Source organism: Mauremys reevesii, linkage group 1 (genome assembly GCF_016161935.1).
Source record: "Mauremys reevesii isolate NIE-2019 linkage group 1, ASM1616193v1, whole genome shotgun sequence".
Lineage (NCBI taxonomy): Eukaryota > Metazoa > Chordata > Testudines > Geoemydidae > Mauremys > Mauremys reevesii.
Window position 1 is genome coordinate 151,698,732 of NC_052623.1, and position 15,907 is coordinate 151,714,638.

Sequence of the window (15,907 nt, forward strand, 5' to 3'; positions counted from 1 at the left end):
GTGCCAGGAAAAAAAAAATCAATATATTTTTCACTGATGGAATCTCAAAGGATAGTATGAAGTCTTTAAATATCTTATCCTCATAATCATAAATCTCTTGCAACAGAAGGTCACTGTGCATCAAATAGTCACACTTAATCAAGTAGCAAGACCCAAAAGGTGTACGTTAGATAAAGCGATTTTGTTCACAAGAGAAATACTTAAAAGGTAGAAGAAGATGCACAGAACGAGACATTAATAGATGCATAATCTACAATGCATAAATTACCAATACAGTTATCTACTGGTAACGCATGTTTTATTGCTTAAATTTAACAAACCAACACACAGAATTGCCTGCTTTGAAATACACTTCTAATACAAACAAATTATTTATTACTTAAAGCAATCCCCATCACACTAATCACCAATAAAATGGAAGAGTATCTATGTCAGCCACCTGTATGCATAGGAACTAAAAATATTGGGAGTATAATTTCTGTGTAACCAAATTATAAAATCCAACCTGAATACAAATGCACTTGTGTTGTATTAGAATAGACTTTGGCAGGCCCTGCTTAGCTCAACTATTGCTTGAATTTTACATCACCCAACAACAGAAAAGTTGGATCAAAATGTAAAAAAAAAAAAAACTGTTTAGTAGCAACCCATGGGGCATATTAGGTATGAAAGGAAACTCGCTTTGAAAAAAGAAAAAAAAAAAGCTGATATCTTCATGTATAACCTCAATAGCCAATATTTGACTGAAGAAGAACATTCACTATTCAAAAGGTAATTACCCAGCAGGAATGAAACTGACTTCCTAGTCAAATGCAGGTATGGAGCTACTTCAAAAAATAAAAAACTCATCCTTTCATAACATATGCTATATTGTTACTTTTGAACATGACTTCTGCACAGTAGTGACTCCTTTTCTTTAAGCTCTAATACTCCACAAAGGCCAAGACAAAAAAGTTTTCAGTTAACACATTGCATTAACAAAAAAAAAAAAAAGTGTTCACAAGTTACATACCTGCTCTTTTAGTACAATAATTCCATGGCATGACAAAATCATATTTCAGCATTATACTAGTCTAAGGATTTGTGATTTCTTTTACTAGTTACTGACATTGTGGCTCAAGAGTTTCATTTTGATTAAGTATTAGTTAGAGGACACAGTTCTATCATACAGAGTATGCTATTGAAAGAATACTTGGATATCTTGCTAACAATAACTGGTGGAGACTGAGTCACATTTGCATATCTATAGAGAAAAAGATGCAGAAATATTCCAGTAGGAATCTTCCCTCAGTGATGTACTGATCGATCTAGTTGAGTTTAGTAATAAGTTGGCATCTCTCAAAAAAGACAATTATTCATTCCAAAAGTTACCTAGGCTGATAGCCAGCATAATGATCAATGAACTTAACACTAAAGCTGCTTAAATAATGATTTATAAAAGAACAGATTTGTAAATCAGAGGACTGAGTTAAGTTTATTACAAATCACTGGATCCTACTATTCATTACTATCTCAGTAGACACTGAATATTGACTGTGGATTCCCAAAGTAACAAATATCATGAAGGATTATTTGTCTTAAAACTGGTAGCAGACATGCATTATTGTTTTATTCACTATTCTGTTTAAGATGTTAGTCTTCTAGCTAAACAGCAGAAAAAACAAATAGCAAACAGCTATAGCAAACATTAAAAAAAAAATGAGTATCTACAAATTATTCATTCAAATTATTTGTCAAATGCTTACAAATAAACATATCAGAAAAAAATGGGACTGGTTGATAAATGATTTGCTAACCCTGAAAAGAAGCTAGTTCAGGAAAAGAAATATATAGATATAGTAACAAATGGTTCAGTAAGTTCTATCGGAAGCCTTGGTGAAAAAACAAGAGACTCCATGCTAGGATTTATCTTGAACTGTTTACACTGGGAGGAAATCTTGGCTTCACTGAAGTCAATGGAAGTTTTTTCCCCCTTGAGTATATGATGAACACACCACTTAACCCAGGACCCAGCAATGTGGATTTATAAAATGTTTAAAAAAAAATAAAAATATGCCGATGGCTGAACAGTGTAAAAACCTCAACCAGTTTGGAAAGTAAATGAAGTCCAAGTGTGAGAATAAAGTGGCATGCTGCAAATTCAGGAAGGAGATAATATAGTTGCTGCATTGTTCATAAATACCTCCTGCCATTGCAGTCTATTTTGAAAATCGTCAACCAGGGTGACTTTCTTCTCTCTCAAATAAAAGGGAAGTGCACTGAAAATATGTTGGGGCCAAAAACATTAAGGAAGAATAGGGAGGCCTGGGGAAAATATATCTAGACTCTTCCTTTTGTAGATATGGTTTGGATGTAGGTGTTCACTCTACAGATGTCTTATGCTAGGGAGAAGGTATACATATATGAAAAAAAGATGGGATTTACAAATATTAGCATTGGCCTAATTCTTCTTCCATTAAAATTGATAATAAAACCTGAGTTACACCAGTACTGATCTGTTTTGAAAAATTGCACCCACAATGAACAAGAACTACAAGTTAATTATGAGTGGCAAGACACTAATTGTTATTATAGATTACTTTTTATCAGAATACGACAGCACAACCAAAATGTCTGCCCCATGAAGCTACTCAGACATACACACTCCTCCTACTGTTTCAAGCCAGAGACCTTGAGCATCAAAATACTGTAGAAACATAGGCCAATACTTTAAAAAGGTGGGTGGGTCTAAAGTCTGGATCCATATTTAGGCCAGATTTTCAAAGGTGCTGAACACCTGCAGCTCGCCCTATAGGGGATATGAGCTGTAGGTTCTCAGAACCTTGGGGGGAGGAGGCAGAGAAATCAGCTTACTTATTTAGGTAACTAACTTCAAGTGTACACATTTGAAAATTCTGACCAATCTGCACGTTTTGACCTAAATCCTTTAAGTTCTCTCTCAATTAAAATTGTATAATGATAAACTGCCCAGAACTAATCTTGCATTTATGCTCTACCTTTGAAAATGTTAAATCCTGGTGCAAAGAGGTCAAATTCATTTTCAGTCAAATACATGAAAAGTTGATTTTTAGCTACAAACTTGTGCATCATTTCCACTAACCTTCAGGATCAAGGAGTTTCTCAATACCCAGGTTCCGTTTTGCAGTGTTGAAGGCATGGTCTAACCGTTGTACAGCTGACTGTTGGCAAGCCACACTGTTCCAATCAAACAGATCTGGTCTAAGAAGAAGTGGGGGGGGGGGGAAACAATTATCAATCAATCAATTTCTATTTCCCTTTGACATTCAATTTAATTCTAGATTTTGATTGGTATCTGACAACTGCATATAACAAATTTTATATAAAAATACATAAATCTCAGCAGACTACAATGATGTAAGTTCAATCAAACGAGTCAGTTGATATCAGTGAAGCAGTAGAGCACAATTTAAGTGTTTCATAAACAGAGGTAGAACCACTAAGATTGTATATCTAAACTGTAATTCAGTCTAAGGCCTTGTATTATCACTTGTAGTATTTGCAATATAAATATTTTTAATACTTTGTAGCCTTGACATTTCAAGTAAGAGGTATCCATGGAGATCTGAATTTGTTATCAGGCACACTGGAAAAGAAAGTTTCACCTGGTATACTGAAGTTTAATCACTGTGCATATGATATGGAGAAAAAAACAACAAGTGCATTATTTATGACCTGGATATATATTATATAGATATAGATATAAAATGTTCTAAAATCAAAGAGTTTAAATACAGGATTTTACTTTGTAATAAATCAGAAAGGCTATCTGCTAAAGTTAAGCCTGTGATTAGGGTTGGCATACATAGTTGTGTTATTTTGTAAATAAAAAAAGTCTCCAGTTAGCCTACTTTGCCTTCAGAAGGATTCTATGTTTTAGTGAAATAAAATAATCTATATCCTACTGAAATGCTAAGCAGAGGCAAGGGATTCTATTTATTTACTAATAGTTTTACCAAAGATTCAGTTACCAGCACACTGATTTTTTTCTGGGGAGGAAAAAAGAGTTAATTTCATGGTCACAATTAAGTTTCTCAAAAGTAGTACTCAAAATTGCTAAAACTACTCAACTGTGAGTTTGTATTTAATGTGCCTGTCATTGTCATATAAGCTTCAATATAATTGACCTGACAATTATACAAATATCAGTAATAGAGGGCAAATGAGCTCCTAAAGAGACATCTCTCTCCCCAAATACAAGATTTCACCTTGCATACAGTACTGATTGCTTATCCTTATAAGTTTAATGAATTTGCATGATGGCAACAGTAAATTTAGATAGAACTTGGATGATGGCACCAATAGGGTTACTGTATCAATATACTGACACTGAATTTTTTAGTATGTCCACAATTGTAGTCTAAAGACTTTAAAGCTCGTACAAAACAACAATAGAGAGATCTAATGTTAAAAGTCTTAATCACATTGGGTAAATGCTTTCAGGATCAGGCTCTAAGTACAAAAGAAAAAAAAAGTGTGGAGGCTGAGATCACTACAGTGGCATACAGTGAAGGCTGAGAGTTTTGTTGCATGGAAATAAATTTGCAGCCTACATGCACGTGGTAATCAGTGGTGTACAAGGGTCAGAATTCTGTACTTCACCTTACCTGTTGATTTCTGTGTGTTTCAATGTTTTCACCACACAAGCAACTGTTTGTGTCATTTGGAGCACATTTTAACTGTTACCTAATAAAGTTTGCTTGGGTCAATTAAAACTAAATTTATAAAACACTGAATATAGCATTTAAATATGCTCTTCCCTAATCCGTTAGTCATAGAAGGAGGATCATTCTTGAATACATACATGTTTTTGGGACAATACTATATCATCCTATTTCTCGCTGCAAATCATCTTGAGTTCAGAATGATCCCCTGGGTCTTCAGTTTCATCCATCTCCTGAATCATGAATGTCAAGAGATTTTGAATATGATGGACCCATGTAAACCAAGACACTGGCACTATGTCTTCTGTCAGGAAGAATTGTCATAAGACACCAGGAGGATCAAAGGATCATTTTTGAATGTTTCAGAAATCGATCCGTATAACTCAAGAGTTGCAGAAAGGACCATGTACTGGAGAATGACACAGTATAGGACTCCAGTTACATTTGCATGTTCATCTTCTAAACTAACTGTATAATTGGCATGCATCTACAGCTACTCTTAATTTGATACATATGCAGTACTTTAGAAAAAGAGTACCTCTGAGTACCAGAGGGTTGGAATAAGAACTTAAACTAGATCATTGACTGGATGATAAGTTTATTAGGGGGTAAGGGACTTGTATTTTTTTTTTTAAAGTATTTTCACTCTAACAGTAGAACATGATGACGGGGGGAGGGGGGAAATCACCTTATTCTAACGTAATTGGACCTTACAAAGAACCATCAGCTTGATACTGCAAAATGTGAGTCTCCTTCACAAACATGAAGCTTAAAAACAAAAATTGAAGGTAAGGTTAACCTTCAAAGGAGTTACTCCTACTTCAACAATATCTAAACTTTCAGCTTTTTTTCCTTTGTCAAAACAGAGTGGCCCCAGCAGTAGAATATGAATGGCAATTTCAAATGTCATCTTTTCAGTATGTCGTCTTTTTTAGACAGCTCATGGTCTATATTCAATGGCTGATGCTGCCAAGCACAATCCCAAGAGATCAAGGTTAAATAAGAGGTTTAAAAAAAAATTGGGAAATAACTTCTTCAATTTACTACAATAAAAAAATATAGTGGTGTCACTAACAACTATTAACTTAAGCTTAAAATACTAAGTTAAATGGAGAAGAGTTCTTACCCTCAGGAGGAGACTGGTAGTTATTTCTTCATGCTTTAAAAAAAAAATTCTCAACTTTGATCCACTCCCCTATGTGCTGCTCAGCTGTTACCGCCTCATAAGAGCCCTTCTCTAATTATCTCTGGCATAGAGGAAGTACCAGCAGCCAAGAATCTGTCAGAGCTCACAAACGCCTCCCTCTCCACAGACCCCAGAACAGAGACACATTGGGGGCATCAGGAATGGCTGGATTGTGATGAGCTCCAACTATCCCCAAGTTGTGGTTTGGTTCCTATGGGACCAAATGTGGGTGACAAAATTTAGAGCAGACTCCAGGCTACCCTAATTTGCTCCAAGGCTCAAGTAGTGCACAGTAACAGGGAGCCATAATTGACTCACTGACAGACTCATTTCTGGACATGGGAGCTTATATGACCCAAAGGATCAACCTGATCCAAGGTCCTGCAGCAACACACACTGCTCAGTCACAGTAATGATGTCTTAGCGGGTTATCAAGAGCCAAAAGCCGATAAAAGGGATCTGAGAAATTTCAAATAGTAGATGCCAAAACAGTTACATTAACTATGATGATATTTTGCAGTGCTAGCATCTGTAGCTTCTCATGCAATAAACAAAACAAATTCAAGTTCTGGAAAATATTACATATACAAGGGAATCAGCTGTTAAACCACAGAATGACAATTTGTTTAGATACTGTTCAATTACATAAACTCTGGCAGGAAGCAGACGGTATCAAAGACAGTACAGTATTATTCACTGAAAGTGCAACAAGAAAACCTAGCCATTACATTCAGAGGGAAATCAAAGACAGGGATAAGGCCAACTGCAAAAATACCCAAAGCAGCAAGGTATGAGAGGAGTAAACAAAGTAGATGTTTCACTTCCGAGTAATTATCATTTTTGCCTAATGTAACTTTTTTCCAAGTCACAGTCAAACATCTCATACAAATCATGCTAATAGACATTTTCAAGATAAATGCAAAAGCTGAATGTATCTTGGATATCTAGATTTTTCTCTCTCTCTCACAGTAACACCCCTATTCCAGGTTTGTCAAGGGGGGGGGGGAGGGACTTAAAATTAATTTAAAAAATGTACAAATAGGCGTAAACATCACTGATGGACACAGAGGGCCAAAAGAAAAAACAAGCAACAAGGGACAGGGATCAGAGAAAGATGTTGGCTCTTCCACTTTTGGCCTTTTTTCTTTATACACTGGAAACGTGCTCATGCAATCAATAAGGTTCTTCTATATGCGAATAGATTAAAATAAAATGTTCACCAGTACAAACAGAGTCTTCCTGTTGGATGAGCGGAAGCTACTATACACACAATATTCGACATTGGTGAGGCCTCATCTGGAGTACTGTGTCCAGTTTTGGGCCCCACACTACAAGAAGGATGTGGAAAAATTGGAAAGAGTCCAGCGGAGAGCAATGAAAATGATTAGGGGGATGGAGTACATGACTTATGAGGAGAGGCTGATAGAACTGGGATTGTTTAGTCTGCAGAAGAGAAGAATGAAAGGGGGTTCCAAAAGAGGATGGATCTAGATTGTTCTCAGTGGTACCAGATGACAGAACAAGGAGTAATGGTCTCAAGTTGCAGTGGGGGAGGTTTAGGTTGGATATTAGGGAAAACTTTTTCACTAGTAGGGTGGTGAAGCACTGGAATGGGTTACCTAGGGAGGTGGTGGAATCTCCTTCCTTAGAGGTTTTTAAGGTCAGGCCTGACAAAGCCCTGGCTGGGATGATTTAGTTGGGGATTGGTCCTGCTTTGAGCAGGGAGTTGGACTAGATGACCTCCTGAGGTCCCTTCCAACCCTGATATTCTATGATTCTAATACAGTAGAACCTCAGAGTTATAAATACCAGAGTTTCAAATTGATCAATCAACCACACATCTCATTTGGAACCGGGAGTATACAATCAGGTGGCAGCAGACACCCCTCCACCCAAAAAAAAAAAAAAAGTGCAGTATTGTGTTATACATAACTACTAAGACAATATAGGGAAGTTTTTAAAACCAGATTTGACAAGGTAAGGAAACAGTTTCTGTGCTTCTGCACAGTAAACTTTCAAGGCTGTATTAAGCCAGTGTTCAGCTGTACGCTTTTAAAAAGAACCACCATAACATTCTCAAAGTTACAAACAGTTCAGAGTTACAAACAACTTCCATTCCCGAGGTGTTTGTAACACAGATTCTGCTGAATACATTTTTGTTCTCTTAACTGAATGGCTGGGTTTTCATTGGCATTCTGATCCTGTCTGCAGAGGGAAATCTATTGCTGTTTGACTGCTTAGCCCAGGTCTCTTCAGACACTCTGATGCCAGGTCTCTAAGTATGGTATCATTTGGTGAGGGGAAAATGAATAGAATATCTTCAGTTCCATAGCAGTTCAAACAAATTAGGAAGAAATTTTTGGGTTGCCAAAGTGACTTGTGTTTTTTTTTTTTTTTTTTTAATTCTCACAACTATGTTCACACTACTACAGTTTTTCGATTGGCTTTACTTCAGCTTTCTGTTTAGCTTCCTGAAAGCAAACCTCTCTCCCCAGTTTATTTCTAGTCTGCACTGTACAGCTTTTTTAATATGTAGTACTCCTCTCTGTCCCCAAGACGCAGAGGCAGCTGCAGTGAACTGCTGCTTTCTAAGGCATTTGCCTGGCCTGAGTTCAGGCATTTTAAGGAAGCAGATGTGCAGGAAGCTAATGAATGCCACTTATTTTCACTGAACTTCCTGATTAAAAATAGGCAGAGGGCCAGGGCAAGCTTGGGACTAGGGATATAATATAGAAGGCAGGTAGTCCTTTAAAGGCCATTAGGGGAAACCTGGCTGAAGGGATAAAAACTCAGCTCTTCTGGAGTCTCACTGTGGGAGTGAGAGAAAATGAATTAGTAAGAGCTGAACATGAGCTCCCAGTGTGATGCTCTGGCAAAGAAAGACTAATGCCATCCTGGGATGTGTAAACAGGGAAATCTCAAGTAGGAAAAGAGGTTATTTTACCTCTGCATTTGGTGACTGCTTCTGCAGTAATGTGTCCATTTTCAGTGCTCACAATTCAAGAAGGGTGTTGATAAACTGGAGAGAGTTCAGAGAAGAGCCAGAGGAGTGATTAAAGGATTAGAAAAACCAAGGTGAGTGAGGAAATACCTTTCATGGGATCAACTTTTGTTGATGAAAGAGACCAAACTTGTGCAAACAATAAAGGATTAGAAAACATGCCTTATAGTGATAGATTAAAATAACTAGATGGAGTTAGTCTAAAGAGAAGGTTAAAGGATGACTTGATTACAGTCTGTAAATATTGACACAGGAAATAAATATTTAAACTATGGGCTCTTCAATCTAGCAACAAAAGATAGAACATGATCCAACGTCTGGAAGATGAAGCTAGACAAATTCAGACTGGAAATAAGCGTTAAAAATGTATGCAGGAGAGTAGATAACTATTGGCACACATCATCAAGGGTTGTGGTGGATTCTCTACCTCTGACAATTTTTAAATCAGGATTGGAGGATTTTTTCCCCCTAAAACGTATGCTCTATGAATTTCTATAGCCTGTGTTACACAGGAAGTCAGAGCAGATAATCAGAATGATCCCTCCTGGCCTTGGAATCCATGAAAGAAGAAAACAGTGTCCTGAGCATGCAGACTATTCTGTAGCCTTGAACTTTAAGAGGTGAGGAAAGGGTTCCTAGGACAATTACAACCATAAAATCCCTTATATTTACTGTTAAGTTGTATGTCGAAGCAGACTGTGGCTCTTCAGCATGGTTGTCTGCTGCTGTGTTTGATATCAAACAAACCATTTTGTTCAGAGAATCATATCTTCTAGAAATTAGCCTTTTATGCATTAAACCTGCTTTAGGATAACACATATGCCAATGCTACACAAGGGTATGTACCCTGAAAATAAAATCTCTCAGGATTCAAAGAAGAGAAACCGTGCAATAACCTGGTAAGCATAGACAAAGTGCTATAAGGAACTGGGGGAGGGAGGGAAGATAAGCGTGGGGAATTAGTGTTACTTTGTGTAATGGCCCATCCACTCCCAGTTGCTTATATCTCCTTGTCAAGTGCTGGAAATGGGCTACTTTCATTACCACTACAAACAGTTCTTTTTCTCTCCTGCTGACAATAGCTCACCTTAACTGATCACTCTCCTTATAATGTGTATGGTAACACCAATTGTTTCCTGTGTGTGTTCTCTCTCTCTCTCTCTTTCTCTCTCTCTCTCACACACACACCCACACACCCCTTCTTTCTGTATTTTCCACTACATGCATCCGATGAAGTGAGCTGTAGCCCACGAAAGCTTATGTTACAATAAATTTGTTAGTCTCTAAGGTGCCACAAATACTCCTGTTCTTTTTGCGGATACAGACTAACACGGCTACTACTCTGAAACCTACTTTTTTTTGAAGTGTATTAATAAATGTAGTTATTTTATAATCAAGCATAGCAGAAGGTGGACAAGTAGAATTTGTGCCAGGGCTGATATATTTTCATCGCAATTTTGCAAGGGTTCTTTAAAACCTTGCTTTTTCATCTTTCCTATTGTTGCTTCTGATACTGGGAGCAAAGGTGGTTTGTGTGTCTATGAGAGAATAAAATATGGAAGGTCCCTAAAATATCAAACTTTTATAAACAGAATATAGATCAGGGTATACGGACATTACAAAAAGATCTGCGCCAGGACCCAGAACATTGAGGAATGGAGAACTATCCAGCCACTAAAATAAACCCCCTGAACCTCTCATGCAAGGATGAGTTTCTCAGGGAGTTTTACAAATAATAGTTTAGCCTAGCAATATCTGTTTGAGATACGTATTTACCCATTCAATAGGCAAGTGAAATAAGGCACAGAGAAAGGCATCATATGCTGTGGTAATGGGTGAAACATAAGGCCTCAAGACAACAGATTGAATAGGCATTACTAGCTCCAAATGACACGGCATGTTAGTGGCACTGCAGAAGCAAGAATAGAACTCAGGAGTTCTCCCCAATCTTCTGCTGTAACCAGTGAAGTACATGTCCCCTTACTTTGTATTCAGAGGAAAAAAAAAGAAAGTATATGGACAGAACTGTTGTAACAGAAAGTGGGGCTGAGCCTGAAAACTGCTGAAAGTATAAATCAGGGGTTGGCAACCTTTCAGAAGTGGTGTGCCGAGTCTTCATTTATTCACTCTAATTTAAGGTTTCGTGTGCCAGTAATACATTTTAATGTTTTCAGAAGGTCTCTTTCTATAAGTCTATAATATATAACTAAACTATTATTGTATGTAAAGTAAATAAGGTTTTTAAAATGTTTAAGAAGGTTAATTTAAAATTAAAATTAAAATGCAGAGCCCCCCGGACCAGTGGCCAGGACCCAGGCAGTGAGTGCCACTGAAAATCAGCTCGCGTGCTGCCTTCGGCACACGTGCCATAGGTTGCCTACCCCTGGAATAAATCAATAATGCACTCATTATTATACAGCAAGTGTATATTGTAATGTATACTTACATATATTTTAAAGGTATGTCTAATCCTTTCAAACTGATTTGCAAGATCTACTTGGAGTTACAAAAAGATTAATTTTTTGAAAAAAGTTATATAATTGAAATCACAGTAAAATGGTATTTCTAAAACCTTTCTGTATACTGTATGTGATGTTTTCTGCTGCATAGAATGTTAAATCTATTGTTGAATTACAATTTAAATATATGAAAACTCAGCTGAACATCTCAGCTCTGGTGGAATACAAAGCAAGATCCTGTAGTATATTTTAGAACGTATTTCTTCAAAGCAATAAAAAAGATGATGCTTTTAAATAGGGTAAGCAGACAGCAAGTGTGAAAAATCAGGATGGGGATGTGGGGTAATAGGAGCCTATATAAGAAAAATACCCCAAAATCAGGACTGTCCCTGTAAAAATCAGGACTTCTGGTCACCCTACTTTTAAAGGGAAAATATCAGTAGAAATAGAATAGGCTACCTCGAATGTGCTATAGGAGTAATCAGACAGCACCTGTAAAATGTTCTCAATGGATTACTTTTGTATTCAGAAAACCATTCTTAATACTGTTCCATAAAAATATTATGAGAGGCAAGTGAAAGAAGACAGGTTTAAAATGTGGCACTTCAGTAACAATATGTATGCCTAATTCCCATTAATGTCAATGAGGATTTATATGAAAGCTCATAATAAAAAAAGAATTCTTGCAGTAAAAATTCCCAAGGTTTAAGTTCCTGAACTATGTTGAGTATTATGGAATGTCTTTTTTTTTTTTGGCTTGTTATTTCTCCACCTTTGTATAAAGGACAGGATTGGGGCAGTACTATTGGTTTGCAAAAAAAACACTAGACCCACATTGGCCACTCAGTTTAAGTTAATCACCATCCTATGTTTCCGTCATTCACTCAGTCTCTTTCCTGATCACCTCTGCTCCACTAGGTGTCAAAGGGCATTTTCATACGATTGTTCATTCAGATTAATATAAGGAACATCACAGCAGGTTCATAGTTTGCTGAATGGTTAGTACTTGATTTTCAGCAGAGTTGAGTACTCAAAATTCCTGTTAATGGGAGCTGTTGGTGGTCAGAAGTTTTCAAGCAGGAAAAGCTTATGTGCATATGTATGCGTAGGGCCCTACCAAATTCACAGCCATGAAAAACATGTCACAGACTGTGAAAACTGGTCTTGTGTGTACTTTTACCCTATACTATACAGATTTCACAAGGGAGACCAGTATTTCTCAAACTGGGGGTCCTGACCCAAAAGGGGGTTGCAGGGGTATTGCAAGGTTATTTTGGGGCATCATGGTATTGCCACCCTTACTTCTGCACTATCTTCAGAGCTGGGTGGCTGGACAGTGGTGGCTGCTGGCTGAGGGCTCAGCTCTGAAGACAACAGCACAGAAGTAAGGGTAGCAATACTATACCATGCCATCCTTGCATCTGTGCTGCTGCTGCTGCTGGCAGTGGCACTGCCTTCTGAGCTGGGCTCCAGATCAGCAACTGCTGCTTCTGGCTGCCCAGCTCTGAAGGCAGCACCGCCGCCAGCAGCAGCAGCACAACAGAAGTAAGGGTGACAATACCATGGCCACCCTACAATAACCTTGTGATACCCCTCTACACACATTACCCCCTTTTGTGCCAGGACCCCTACAGTTACAAGACTGAAGTTTCAGATTTAAGAACATAAGAACGGCCGTACCAGGTCAGATCAAAGGTCCATCTAGCCCAGTATCCTGTCTACGGACAGTGGCCAATGCCAGGTGCCCCAGAGGGAGTGAACCTAACAGGCAATGATCAAGTGATCTCTCTCCTGCCATCCATCTCCATCCTCTGACAAACAGAGGCTAGGGACATCATTCCTTAACCATCCTGGCTAATAGCCATTAATGGACTTAACCACCATGAATTTAACCAGTTCCCTTTTAAATGCTGTTATAGTCCTAGCCTTCACAACCTCCTCAGGTAAGGAGTTCCACAAGTTGACTGTACGCTATGTGAAGAAGAACTTCCTTTTATTTGTTTTAAACCTGCTGCCTATTAATTTCATGTGGTGACCCCTAGTTCTTGTATTATGGGAATAAGTAAATAACTTTTCGTTATCCACTTTCTCCACACCACTCATGATTTTATATACCTCTATCATATCCCCCCCTTAGTCTCCTCTTTTCCAAGCTGAAGAGTCCTAGCCTCTTTAATCTTTCCTCATATGGGACCCTCTCCAAACTCCTAATCATTTTAGTTGCCCTTTTCTGAACCTTTTCTAGTGCCAATATAGACATAAATATCTGAATTAATAAAATTTATGATTTTTAAAATCCTACAACCATGAAATTGACCAAAATGCACAGTGAATTTGGTGGGGTCCTATGTATTGTGGCAGAGCTCTGACCTTGCTCCCGTGGGTCCTGCGCTTCTAAGCGGTTTATGCTAGCCTCAGTGGCTCACTGTGACCCTCCACGTAGCCCTTCTCTCTCTAGGGCCAGGGTTACAGTCTACTGAGCCCTTTTCATCATAGGCCTGCAAGGAGGTTGGTGAGAGAACTCCCACAGTCTCTGTTCAGCCTCCTGTCCTGACAGGGACCTGACTTCCCCTTCCAGGAGATGTTCCTGTAGTGGTGGGTTGGGGGGAACCCGGGCCCGCCCTCTACTCCAGGTTCCAGCCCAGGGACCCTAATGGTAGCAGTTGTTGGCAGCCAACCTTTCACTGCCAGAGTTGCTACATTTCCCTGGGCCACTTCCCCACAGCTCTCCTGCTTCTCCCTTCTTCACCCTTACCTTAGGGCTCCTTTAACAATGGTTTGAGGGTGTCTTCAGTAACCAGCCCTTCAGCCGCACTTCCGCTCCCTGACTCCCCTGCCTGACTGGAGTGAGCCCTTTTTATAGTATCAGCAGGGCCTTAATTAGAGTAGGTGGTCACATTAACTGAATGGCCTCACCTGACTCTTTACAGGTTAATTAGAGTCAGGTGTTCTCATTAGCCTGGAGCAGCCCCTGCTCTGGTCAGTCAGGGAACAGAAAACTGTTAATCCAGTGGCCAGTATATCTGCCTTGTGCTATTCTGCTGCACCCAACTGGCCTGGGTCTATCACAGTATGTTTAACGAATCCATGCCTCAATATGCAATCAGTCAGTACTGTCAATGGTGAGGCCTGAACCGAAGACAACCTTCCACAGGAAAAAGCAGGAGCCCCTACCACTTAAAGTGAAAAAATGGCATGTTTAACTGCCAGATTGCAGCCATCTGCATAATCTCTGGAATCAGGCACTACAAAGACATGATTGCATGCTTACACACCTAGGTAATTTCCCCACATGAATGGATTCAGTATATGCAGTATGTGCTTCCACTGAACATTATTCCCTATGGAAAAGATAGCATTCACTTTTTTGAATGTCTGGGCCACAGATGCTTGTTTATTAATGGGATCTGAAAGAGAAACAGAGAAGGGGATAGGTCCAGTGAGGGAGTAGGGAGAGAAAGGCCAGGAGAGAGGGGATGGGAGAAGAGAGGGGTAGCAGACAATGTTAGAAAGAGAAAGAATGGGATAAACTAGTGGAGGATTAATAAAAACAGGATGAGCCTGATGGGGTATAAAAGGGAGAGAAATTGAATAAGGCAGTGGGGAGAAAGAAAATGGGATGAGCTGAGGTGGGGGGAGAAATGGGATGGAGAATATTGAATAAGATGGAAAGGGATGGAGAGATGGAAGAAGATGAATGAGACATGAAGGGGCAAATGACAATAGCTGGACTGAATTTCAGGGAAGAGATCAGAAATGGAAGAGAATGAACACAAGTCCATGCGTATGAGGAGGATGAAGAGGCTTCACTCACTAGTGTTAAACTCCTACTGTGTCAGCTTGTTATTCCACACACAGAATGTACAAAAAATAGAGGGAACAATGGTTGAGATCCAACCTCCCTCTGACAGCTCACCTACACCTAGAGCAAACTGCAGTGCTGATGGCCTTTTCACTTAGAAAGAGATAGCCCACACCAAGAATGTTTTTCTTTTGACAGTTGCTAAACTGGTCCTTTAGAATACTGAATGAGGGTGGTTGAGAGTGTGTCAGGGGATTGACTGTGTGCTCTGCATCAGCAGTATCACCCAATGGAGATGCTCCAGGGCATAACACCAAGGGCCAGTTATGGTTCGGGGTAGCATCACCCACTGCAAGAGTCCAAAGGCCACCTTGCATAGCAGCAATAGCTCCAGGTTGTGTTGGTCACTAGTGGGGGAGCTGGAATCCAGGTTCCAACCCAGGGCTCTTTGAAGCAGTAGGCCTTGTAAAGTGCCCTAGGGCATGATACCCCTAAACACGCTCCCTGGGTCATTTCCTACCCTTGTTACAATGCCTCTGGCACCATCTTGGGCTGGAATTGTGATCTCTTCAGTGTTTCCCACTGATCTGTCCCCTGAGTCTCCTCCGCTGGCAATGACAAGTCATCACGCAGTCATCGGGCTTCCAGTGGTTTGGCTACAAAGCTGCTGGTAGCTTTCTGGTGGAAGGCTGCTGCACCTGACTGCTCTCTTCTGTGGTCAGACCAGACTGAGCTGAGTCACTCCCTTTTAATGCCCAGCAGAGGTGAGGGGTGTGG

General features: G+C 39.3%; 1 protein-coding gene across 16 annotated transcripts in view; it reads right to left on the reverse strand.

Moving 5' to 3' along the window:
- DMD (dystrophin) overlaps window positions 1-15,907 on the reverse strand; it is a 2,035,724-nt gene that overhangs the window by 1,441,187 nt on the left and 578,630 nt on the right. For all 16 annotated transcript variants that reach the window (XM_039486264.1, XM_039486496.1, XM_039486317.1 and 13 more), the window contains one exon: window positions 3,101-3,219. In XM_039486264.1, coding sequence (XP_039342198.1) covers window positions 3,101-3,219 — 119 coding nt within the window. The remainder of the gene's footprint in view (window positions 1-3,100; window positions 3,220-15,907) is intronic.